The sequence below is a fragment of the Myotis brandtii genome, unplaced genomic scaffold (genome assembly GCF_000412655.1).
Source record: "Myotis brandtii unplaced genomic scaffold, ASM41265v1 scaffold8, whole genome shotgun sequence".
Classification (NCBI taxonomy): domain Eukaryota; kingdom Metazoa; phylum Chordata; class Mammalia; order Chiroptera; family Vespertilionidae; genus Myotis; species Myotis brandtii.
Window position 1 is genome coordinate 7,451,498 of NW_005371219.1, and position 11,563 is coordinate 7,463,060.

At 43.9% G+C, this 11,563-nt stretch overlaps 2 protein-coding genes across 3 annotated transcripts in view; one reads left to right on the top strand and one right to left on the bottom strand.

Annotated features, from left to right (window-relative positions):
- PPIL6 (peptidylprolyl isomerase (cyclophilin)-like 6) overlaps positions 1–2,593 on the top strand; it is a gene marked incomplete at its 5' end in the record, with an annotated part of 28,299 nt that extends 25,706 nt beyond the window's left edge. Inside the window, one exon of the mRNA XM_005883769.2 lies at positions 2,391–2,593. Coding sequence (XP_005883831.2) covers positions 2,391–2,502 — 112 coding nt within the window. The remainder of the gene's footprint in view (positions 1–2,390) is intronic.
- A 2,359-nt stretch (positions 2,594–4,952) lies between these two features.
- LOC102252972 (chromosome unknown open reading frame, human C1orf35) lies at positions 4,953–11,544 on the bottom strand. Of its 2 annotated transcripts, none has more exons than XM_014531330.1 (3): positions 11,060–11,544; positions 10,783–10,868; positions 4,953–6,261 (listed from the first exon to the last, which is right to left on the bottom strand). In XM_014531330.1, the coding sequence occupies exon 3, from the start codon at positions 5,977–5,979 to the stop codon at positions 5,275–5,277; it is 705 nt and encodes a 234-aa protein (XP_014386816.1). In that variant the 5' UTR covers positions 5,980–6,261; positions 10,783–10,868; positions 11,060–11,544; the 3' UTR covers positions 4,953–5,274. The 2 variants fall into 2 exon arrangements, with proteins under 2 accessions (XP_014386816.1, XP_005883833.1); XM_005883771.2 differs by having other exon boundaries at positions 10,783–10,873.
- Positions 11,545–11,563: the final 19 nt, after the last annotated feature.

Here is an 11,563-nt window from a genome sequence, read left to right on the forward strand (position 1 = left end):
TGCCTGAGTGATGTAGGCTTGATAGAGTTCAGGTGCATGTAGTTGAGTAGGATTGAAATCCAGGAGAATGTTGTAACATCTTGGTCATGCCCTTACTTTGCCTCGTAGCTTCTGCTATAAAATAAAGGCATGGCTGTGGGCATGGTCGCTGTCTCTCAGAGAAGCAGCGTCCCACCGAGACCCGGCTTTCATTCTCTCGTCTGTCTTTTCTAAGCCTTTCAGCAGCCCCGACTCAGGTTCACCCTTGGCTGTGCTGGTGCAGCACACTTTATAAAGATCTGCTTCCACGCTCCCAGGGTGGGTTCCTGCCTCAAACCCCACCCTTACAGGAAACAGCTCTGGGAAACAGCTTGGGGGAGGGCGCAGCCATTGCCAGGACGACCCCTGCAGGACAACCCCTGACTTCCTTCCGCTTGGTCGCAGTTCTGGTCTGGTCGTGATGAACACCACCCAGGGTTTTCATATATAGATTATTAGTAAGATGCTTATAGGCCTGTGGACCTAAAATGGATGAATATACTTTTCATCACTTCAGTGTTTCATATTGCTACTTGATTATTGAAGTGAATATACATTGAAGTTTACTTTTTTCCCCCTGAAATGATGTGAAGTGTTAGAATTTTTCTGAATAAGTATTAGATTATTCCAGTCACTCCATAGGGATATTAACTCTTCATCCCATGGAGAAACTTCATGCCATTTTACATTTTAACCACAAAGTTTACATCTGGCAATTGGAGCACTTGAAATGTGGCTAATGCATCTGAGGAACTAAATTTTATTTAATTTCAATTAAATTTAAATAGCCACACATGCCCATATTTGGGCAGTGAAGGTAGAGGAACTCCTAGGATTTTGGAATTAGTTGAATGGTTGGTGCCATTCACCAAGCTAGAGAAGACAAAAAGGATATGGGAGAGATCATGAATTCAGGATGGACAAGTTATGATTTGGATTAAGATACAACAGACAGGTGGTAACTCCTGAATCCCAGAAATAGGTATTCAAGTTGGCAAAGTGTAGAGGCGTGGATTTGGCAGCTATTGACATGGCAGCTGAGCTATAAGCTAGACCAGAGTACCATCATTCACAGAACAACCTGAGCCTTTGCTTATTTGTTCATTCTGCCTCCCTTCAGTTTGCCAAAATTCCAGGCTTAGGTCAGGAACCTCTCTGATTACGAAAATGAAACTGGTTGTCCTCTATGGCACGCTGTGAACAACACAAAGCAGGGACTGGGTCTCATCTTGTGCCCTAATACCTGTAACAATGAAGAGGTACACAGAGTAGGCGCTCCTTCAGTATTTGTGAAACCAGTTTCGAGAAGAGGCTTCACATTCTTTTTGGACAGAGGTGAATCTGTCTCTTTTCCCCTGCTCTTCATCCTCAGAATGTACCTTGTGTCCTGCTCTGTCATGGTTTCTGATTGGGATGGCAAAAATAGAGCCCAGAGGCAGACAAAGATGACTAGAGCATGATCAGTGTCAGCACTGACCATGTCCCTATGAAGGTTCATAAAATGGAAATTGACCTTCCCCTGAGCCATGCCTCAATACAAGCATTGGTAGAGAGCACATGTTTAGGACTGTCTCTCTTTTTGAGAGAACCATCAGATTAGCTCCACTCAGAGTTCCAGCTTGTGGCCAGTGAATGTCTACAGATACTGAAACCAGCATGGTGACTTTGTTCATGTATCTTTTATTCATGTATTCAATGGATGTTGATTAGGTGCCTACTATGTGCTAGGTATTGTGCACTCAGCAAAGGCATGATCTCTGCCCTCATGAATGAATCAGAAATGAATCAAGGAAGTATTCAAGTAAATATCAAATTTACCCCTGATTATTCCTATAAAGGGACCTGGGAAACTTCCACAAGGAAATGATTGAGCTAAGACCTAAAGGAAGGCCAGGAATTGACCAGACATAGGGGTTGGTGGTGGGGACAAGAGCAAAGGAGACAGCAGTGACAGAAAGGGCTCAAGGTGCTACTGAGGTACTAAAAGCCAGTCTGGCTGGAGCAGAGAGCAAGGGGCGCATGCTGCAAGACAGTCCTGGAGAGGTGTGGGGAGGCCAGCCAGGTAGAGATTTTTGGTTTTATAATAAGCATAATGGGAAATTGTGGAAGTGTTTTAAGCAGGGAGGTGAAATCAGATTTGCATTTTTCAAACTTCACCCTGATGGTAGTGAGAATAACAGATTTGGAAGGGTCCCAGATGGATGTGGAACCATGACAATCCGGACACATTTAGAACTATTCATTAATCACTGATGTTACTTTAATTTGTAGGAAATATCCTTAGCTAAGCAGGGTAGGACTCAATTTAGGAATGTAAGCTAAATGTGGAAATGTATGACTGATTAAATTTTCCACTTTTTCTCCTATATTAGGCAATTGATTGAAGGAACAGACATTCTTCAACAACTAGAATTGGTTCCAACAGAGAATGAAAGACCAATACAACAATGTACAATTATCGACAGTGGAAATGTTTATGCTTGATTTTCAAATCAATATTTTCTGAGTTTATTATGTATCTGATCAGCTGTTTCTAGATTTAATTAAACCATGCTTGATAAAATGTAATTTGAAAGCTGTCACAGACGCAGTAGCAGTTGGTTCACCCAAAACCAAATATTTCCCCTTTTCCCTTTCTTGCCTCTGCCGTCTAGACTATAAAAGCACAAAACTCAATTTCCCAGCCTCCTTTACTACCAGGAGTGGTCATGGGATACCATTTTGGCCAGGAGTAGAATGCCAGTGGTCCTGATCCTTGCCTTTCATCAGTCTTGAATGCAGAGAGGCTAGAACCATAAAAGAAAGGCCAAGAAAACTTCAGAGATGTCAGTCCCAACTCTTGAGCTGTGGAACCAATACCCAAAACTATCTATCTCTGGACTTCTTACTATATGAGAAAAATAGAGCCCTGTTTATGTTGGTTGTGTATTTTGTTACTTGTAGCCAAAGTCATTCTTAATTTATAGCAGTACCTAATGAATGACCCTTGAATCCTAAAATATTTTTTTGAAATATGTTTTTTATTTATTTGAGAGAGAGAAAGGGAGAAACATGGACAAGAACCTTCAATTGGCTGCCTCCTGCACACCCCTTACGGGGGATCAAGCCCGCAACCTGGGCATGTGTCCTGACCAGGAATTAAACCGGGGAACTTCTCAGTGCATGGGACATCGCTCAACCAATTAAGCCACACCAGCCAGGGCAAATCCTAAAGTATTTGTAATTATGTTTTTGTAACTACATTATCTACCATGAGAAACATTAAACAACAAGAGAGACTATAGAAAAAAATAATTGTTACATTTCATTGTTCATACTTAGCATTCAAAAAAGGCTATGGTGGGATGTTTTTATATGACATGAATAGTATGCTTCTCTCTGAGCCATACCAACCAAGGGCTTGGGTTGCAGTCCCCATGGTGGTTGACTCCTGAAATGTTATTGGGGATCCAGCTTTATCAGAACTGCTTAATCTGAGATTTTCAAACCCGTGTCACCTGGGAAACTTTTTCAACAAGACTGCTGGACCCTGTCCTTGCCCTACTCAAGAGTCTCTAAGATGTGTGAGACAGGGATTCTGTGCATTTAGCTCTCTCCCCAAAGGTTCTTATTTAAATGCTGGGCACTAGTCATTTGGCAATCATTGCAGCCCTCTTTTCATAGTCAGTGACATGCTTGTTAGTGGTGACCCTGCTCAGCTGCTACCGCCATCACCGCTCTGCTCCTGCCCTGCCCAGAGCTATTATGCTTTTCTTGCCCTTAGATTTGTCTTCAAACATGAAGTCTCTTTGGCCCTGGCTGGTTTGGCTCAGTGGATAGAGCATCAGCCTGCGGACTGAAGGGTCCTTCCTGGGTTCAATTCTGGTCAGAGGCACATACATGCCTCGGTTGCGGGCTGGATCCGTGTGGGATGTGCAGGAAAGAGGCAGCCAATCAATGATTCTCTCTCATCATGGATGTTTTTCTCTCTCCCTCTCTGAAATCAATGAAAAAATATGTATTAAAAAAACAAAACAAAAACATGAAGTCTCTTTGAGCCAATCTTATAGAGACAGACCTCTAATTTACTTGGGGCTTGCCAAAAGTAGGCGTATACTTAAAAAAAAAATGATAGACTCACAGGAAGTTACAAAAATAGTAGTCTTGTGTGCCAATCATGCAGTTTCCCCAATATGCGTATCTTATGCAACTACAGTACAGTACTAAAATAGGCAACTGACATTGGTACATGTACTGTCATTTTATCGTGTAGATTCACATGACTGACACCACAATCAAGACACAGAACTTATCCAGTGCCACAGAGAGCTCCCTGGGGCTACCCCTTTATAGTTACACCTAATGCCCACCACCATCCCTAACTCCTGAAAACTGGCTCAGCCCGGCCGGTGTGACCGAGTGATTGACCATTGACCAATGAACTACAAGGTCACGGTTCAATTCCTGGTCAAGGCACATGCCCATGCCTAGGTTGCAGGCTCGATCTGGTGAGGGGCATGCAGGAGGCAGCCAATCAGTGATTCTCACATCATTGGTATGTATTTCTCCTCTCTTCCTCTAAAATCAATAAAAATATATAAACACACACACACACAAACCAGTGCAATATAACAAAAAGTTGTATACTAAGATCTGAAATAGAGATAAAGGATGCTGTCACATTCTCAACTGACCCAGAAGCAGCCCAGTGTTAAGGATGTGTGTTTTAGAGGCAGACAGCCTGAGTTTGAGTCCTAGCTCTGCCATTCCCTAGCTGCAAATGCTCAGGCAACAACTCCACAGTGGGTCTATTTCCTCATCTCAAAACAGTAGTATCTACCACATAAAGTTGTGAGGATTCAAGGAATCAATCAATTGTATACAGGACCTAGATAGGAACTGTTATACTCTAAGTGCTCAATAAATATATGCTCAATAAATTAATTACCAGTGTATAACCTTCAGGAACTTGTATTTTTTATTTTCAGCTTAAAATAAGTTTGCTTAAGTACAAAGGGTGAGTCAACACAAGGAAAAACAGAAGTAACAGTACTTGGAGCTTGAGGCAGGTGGACCTCCTGGACAGGTGTGTGTCCTCTGGTGGGCCTGGGGCCATCTGAGGGTGAGGCCTCACCTGGACACCTTGTCTGCTTACAGGGGTCTGGTAGGGCCCCCACTAGCCTGCCCTACAGTAGCCTGGGCCTGGCAGGGCACGTGCTCCAAGGCTTCACTGAGGATGGGGCCTGCCTGGGATGGGCATGTCCTGGTGGCTGGACCTCAGTCACTGTCATGCCCTCTCCTCTTCTTGGGGGAGGAGTTGGAGTCGTGCTTGCGATGGTGGGCCCTGGCCGGAGCCGAGGACTGTGAGGTTCTGTGCTCCTTTTCTCTCTTCTTCTCTTTCTTGTGCTTCTTCTTTTTCTTCTTCTCTTTCTTGCTCTTCTTGTGACTCTGGGGACCCTGCTCCACCTTCTCCTCTTGCCTGGGCTTCTTCCGAGCTGGGGAGGCCCCGGGCCGACTGCTGTCCACGCCGTGGTGCGTGAACACTGGCAGCCCCAGCTTGGCCGCCTCCTTGTCTTCTCGGGACAAGGCCACTCGGCCTGCAGAACCGCTGGAGCTCCCCAGGCCCAGGAGCCGGTCCACCCCCTTCTCCTCGGGGTCACCACCTTCACGCTTGCAGATCTCTACAAAGTCCTCCTTGCTCAGGCCAGTGGGCTGCTTCCGCACATTCTTGTAGCCCAGCGCCGCCATGAGCGCCTCCTGCTCCGCCTGCCTCACGGCTGCCAGCTCCTGCTCTCGGCTCATCCCTGCGCCCTCCGCCCGGCCCTTGGCGTACCAGGTGAGGTCACGGCCCTTCTGCCAGCGGCCCACCGGGGCCATCAGCGAGTTGCCCAGGTAGTTCTCCCTCTGCTTGTCGGTCTTCACATCCTCCCAGCTGAACTGGTCCTGTCCCCCGCGCACGCCACCTCGGCTGGAGCCGAACATGGTGCTGGCCGCCCCTTGGCCTCCGGTCCGGAACTTGTATTTTTAAAGGCTCCTCAATGACTCTGATTAACAGCCAGATTTGGGAATCACTGAGGAGGAGCTATCTCCTCTTCCTCTAGTCCGAGTTTCAGCCAAGCTGAGAACTCAGGCCGTTTGAATGAAGCCTCCAGATCCTCCCTGGGCCTGTGGATGGGCTCCTGTGGTCACACTGGGGACTTCTCAAAGGGACTCCCACCAGCTAGTGAGGCACTGGATGAATGAAACTGATGCTTTGAAGAGATCCTGGTTAAAACAAAAGCATCAATCATGTATTAACAAACAATAATTCTTACTGGCAATGAACCCATATATTAAGACAGTAAGTATTTTATGTGAAAGAACTGGATTATCTGCATGGACGTAAGAAACTGATTGCAGCTCCCTTTATATATCAGTGTAGCTGCAATGTAAATGCTGCAAACTTTCTATAGAATGGCACATTCAGAGTCCTTTTGCTGCCTCTCCCTTTCCATTTTCAGGCTGTATAGAAGCTTTACTGATCTGTATAGGCAGTGGTCCTTATTACCCCCACTTAAAGGTACACACAAAGTAATACTTCTGTATCAGAATACAACATGTATTAGAATGATCTGTGTGTTTAAACATGTTTGGAGAAACTGATTGTTACAAAGGACTCAAAGCTTATCCCTATTAACTGCAAATATAACACTTTGATTTAACCAAATTGAAAGACTTTGATTAAACCGAAAGAATTTTAGATTTTTTCCAAGCCTACGAATAGGAGAGCAAAGCCATTTTAATGATTATTCAAAATGTTAGTTATATGACCTTACCCTAATGGCTGATATGGCAGAGTCAGGTCCCTAGAAGGTATCTTACACTAAGCCATATTAATAAGGGAGTGTGGTATCTGGACATTTTTCTTATTTTGGGAGATTTGAGATAAACATTTAAAATTCTATCTAAAGAATTTGTTTGCCCCAACTACAAACAGTGCTATTATTTGTTAACTAATGAATAGTGTGGTAACCTCAGGATCCCATACTTTATATGTATTTTAAATAAGGAATGTTTGTTTAGTCCCAGCTATCTAGCAATGGGTGGTCAAATCACTTTACCTTTCACTTTCCTCATTCGTAAAAGGAACAGAGAAGTAAAAAAGGTGTTGGCTTCCTTCTGGCTCTAATCACTTTAGTGATTCTGTGTACATTTATAAAATCAATAACAATACTATTATTTGCTTTGGGGCTTCAATTTCATTAGTGAAATGGATGTACTACTATCTCACAGTGGTCTGTGGATTGAGATAATATGTGAAGATACTTCTCATGATGCTTGACAGAGCAGATATTGAATAAAAAGTAGTTTCTTTTCTGGAATATCAACCCACAAAAACCAGTCAAGCTGCCACTGACAGAGAAACATCAAGTCCCTGTTATGTTCAGTATTACTCATTCTCATTAACACCATGTTAATTTTCAATTGACTGAGTTAATCTATCCTCAAAATTAAAATTGCTCTCTATTACACCTGGTGATACTCTCTCCTGTATGGAAACTCATTTTTTAAACTAGTACTATATTAACTATACTATTTACTACCCTTCCCCAAATGGAATCACAACTTAAAACTGGCAAATCTATTCAGTCCATATCTCAAATAAGTGTTATATAACATATAAAATATTTGTTGCAAACTCAATAGTAACATGTACAACATAAATTACAAAGTTTGGTATTTGATAGGGGGCTTTGAAAATGTAAATCGTAAATCATTAGGTTCTTTTACTTTAGTGTGTACCAGAAATGCTTGAGCCTCTCAAAACACAAATTCCTGGGTCTCATCCCAGTTTCTGATTCAGTGGATCTGGACTGGGCAGAAAAATATGCATTTTTAACAGGTTCCAGGTGTTGCTGATGCTACTGGTCTGGAGACCATACGTTAAGAACCACTGGGATGTATTGAAGACATAGATATATGAGAGACTGGCATGCTGGTATGTGGAAGAAAGATAAAAGTAAAACACTTAAGTGTGACAAGAGAAAGAAAGAATGAGGAAAGATGATGAGATAAGAAACTTTGGTTTTTATTAAAGCAGCAGGGAGTTATGAAAACACTGATCAATTAGAAGGGACAGAGACTGGAGGCCCCGAGCAGGGTCCTGCTGCTCCTGGGTGGGTGGGAGGCGAGCCCTCCAGGGCTGGAGAGGCAGCATGCCAGTCTGGGGCTTTGGGGAGGGACTGGGACATGGGCTCCACAGGGCAGTGCTCTTTCCCAGTCAATACAAAATCCCGTGAATATTTTAATAACCAGAATGTCCATCTGGGTGTATTCTGGGTGAAAATCAGCTCAACAAGACAAGATTGGGAGGCGCACACTGGCTGCCTGGGCACAGGGGAAGCAGTAACTAATGCAGGTTACCAGAAAGCTGCCTAGGGTGTAGTTTAGCTTGAACCTGGGGGTTGTTCCTAAGAAATGAGTTAGAAAGAGGGCTTTCTTCTGTTTCCTAAAGGACTAAGAGATAGCATGGAAAAAGCTCCAGCAGCCCCAGAGCTTGAAGTGGAATAGAAATAAAAATAAGTGCAATCTGAGGTGCCAGCCTAGAGAGAACCGAGGCTGGGCTGCGTGACTCCCGCCCATCCAGGAGTCCTGTGCTGCTCATACCCCGACTTTACATTTCTAAAACAAACAAAAAACCAAAGTCTCAAAAACTTTACAACATGTCTTGCTTGATGTAGTTCTCTAGAATATTCACTATTCAGAAATGTAGCAATTTAGGAGGTAGAATTATAATAGTTCTCCACAGTGATAGTGTAAGGCAGTCTTAAACTTTCACAGGTGTACACATGTACATATGGATCTCGTTAACATGCAAATTTTGACTCAGGAGGACTGAGGTGAGGCTGAGATTTTGCATTTCTAAGAAATTTGTAGGTGGTATAAATGATATTCGTGAACCACACTTTGAGAAGCTAGAGTAGAGCAATGGCTTTCAACCTAAGCTGTAGATTAGGAACACCTAGGGAGCTCTTAAAACTTCTAATGCCCAGGCAATATTCCAAACTAATTAAATCAGTACCCACACATCAGTATTTTTCAAAACTCCAGTTGACTAGTGAGTTCAGCCAAGATTGACAACAACTGCTCTAAAGTGTAATGCTCCCCTCTGAAACCCTGGAACAGTTATCGAAGTATACAAGGTGAAGTACCTCCTAATGAGAGATCTCTAATATATTACCAATCCTAATCATGGTGTTAATACTCATAATATGAACACACAGTTTTAGCTCACTACTAATCTTTGATTTATTACTATCCTCCTCTAATTTGGTTAAAACATTTAAATATTACACAAAGTTTAATACATGTTGTTAAAACCGTATTATAGATGCCAGTCCTTGCTCTGGAATGCGGACAATGACTTTGGAAGTCTTCCTTGATCTAGCTCAACAGGCGCCACGTAAAATAAAATAAAACGATGTGTTTCTAGTCTTAAAACAGAGTGAAATGTCCCCTTAAAAGAACTAACAAAAATCTGAGGACTAGAGTGGAACACCTAGATGACAAATTGTAAAACAATGGCGTCCGCAGTGGGGTGTGTCCATCCTAGGGCATAAACAAAATAACCCACTGGGGTATGAGAAGAAAACAGAACTTGTATTATATTTTTAACCTTTAAAAAAAAAAAGTTGACTAGTGCTTTCATTTGGTCTGAGTGTCAGTCAGGAGCTAAATAAATACTATGTGAGAAGTATCCTGAGAGAAGAGAAGGGCAGACTTTTCACTGAAGGCTAATGATGGGACCTCATTTATTTTACTTGGCTGCACTCTCATACTTGGATCATAGGTTGGATCAGTCGAAAATCGTCAGTTTCTTATTTATATCTGAGCAAATCTCCAACTAGTGTAGTCTTTTTGTGTATGTCCATAGTCATCAGGCTCCAGAAGGACCCCAATGATTAGAACCCAGGGAGTTACAAAAGCTTTCAAATCGAGGCCAGAAAAGATAAAGCGCCAACAAGAGAAAAATGGTAAGTCCTAAATTAAATGACAGCGGGTCTGAGGGTAGAAGAGACATGGGCAATTAATCAGTTAACAGCCAGAAGGCCGAAACCCACTATATACTGCACACCTTCCTGAATGTAAGTTGAAACTTGGAATCCACTTCCAGTTGGCATCTTGCTTACACATGAACTTTCAAATACTTCTTCCTTATGGACTATTCACCTATCCTGGAATTTTCTCACTTCACCTTTTCTCGCCCCCCCTCTTATCTGTAGCCAATGTAAATTTAAAAACAACTTTTATCTTTCTGCTCCAAACTCATTCTATAAAAGAGCCCCCGTCATCCCCAAGAAGGTGGACATATCTTCTCCATCAAGCTCTGCTGCTAACGGTTCAAACTGCACGTCCCAGGATAACAAATCCTTTCCCGACAACTTTTGGCCTGGAAGGTTTTGTTTAACAGCGCGATGCAGTCATCTTTTTTTGGTGCTTTCATAACAAAGCTGATCTCACAGAAGTAATTACTGTTCGTGTGTTATTTTATTAGGCTAGATGTGCATAATTAAGATTACATGACAAATACAAAAAGCCGAAAACAGACGACATTAAATACTTAGCTTTTACAATCCATTTTTTACCCTTGATGTAAGCATGGCTGCACTGAATGTTTCTGCGAGACTGGGCATCAGATGGCGCTCACCGTTACGAAAAGCCCAAGCAGTGACAGGCATTTCGAAATCAAACCCGGACGCCAAACAGCGTCTTGGTCAGGTGACTTTTACGAATCTGTTTACTCACCTTTAAAACGCATCAGATGGATTTCCTACTCAGATCGTCTTCGACTTTTGGTCTGTGTCGGTGGCACGGACTGGCTGCTGCTACCGCTGGACTGAAATAGCAAGAAATTCGGAAAGATCAGGTTGGGGCGTGTGAAAGGCAGACGGTGGGCGGCTCGGGCTGCAAGGCAGGAGACCGCTTGGGTGTTTCGGCGGCGCACGCTACGTGGGCGCCGGAGCAGAAGCCTTAACCACTTGGCCTCCATTTCCCCCGGGAGTCCCAACACGGGGTGACTTACGGGAAAGTCGATTTCCACGGTAAAAAGCACGGGTCCTACTAAGTACATATGCAAGACCTGGCGAACGCGGAAGCACCTCACAAACTTAATTCTAGCACAGGCTCTGAGCGCTCAGCAACGAATCAACTTCCGGCCCGGCGGGACTCGGGTCGCGAGGCGGGGCCCTGACGTCACGTGAGGCCGCGGAATTACGGCCTCGCGGGTCGCTCCGGAGGACGCCGTACGCCACGTCATGTAGGTTGTTCCATCCAAGCCAGCGGGGGGAGATTTTCTTATTGCAGTAACAGGAAAAGCCCAGTTGCGTCCCGTATGGCACTCTTAGGGCAAAGAAAATAGTTTCCGGTGTCTTTCCAGTGTTTTGGTTATATAGTATAGTCTCTTTGAGGGACAGCCTCCCTCGGTTTCTTCTCGATGTCTCTGCCCCCCTCTCGGAGGATTCCACTTGGTATCGCCCGTTCCCCGCCTCCGCCCCCGGCCACCCCCTGCACGTGCAAGGTAGACATG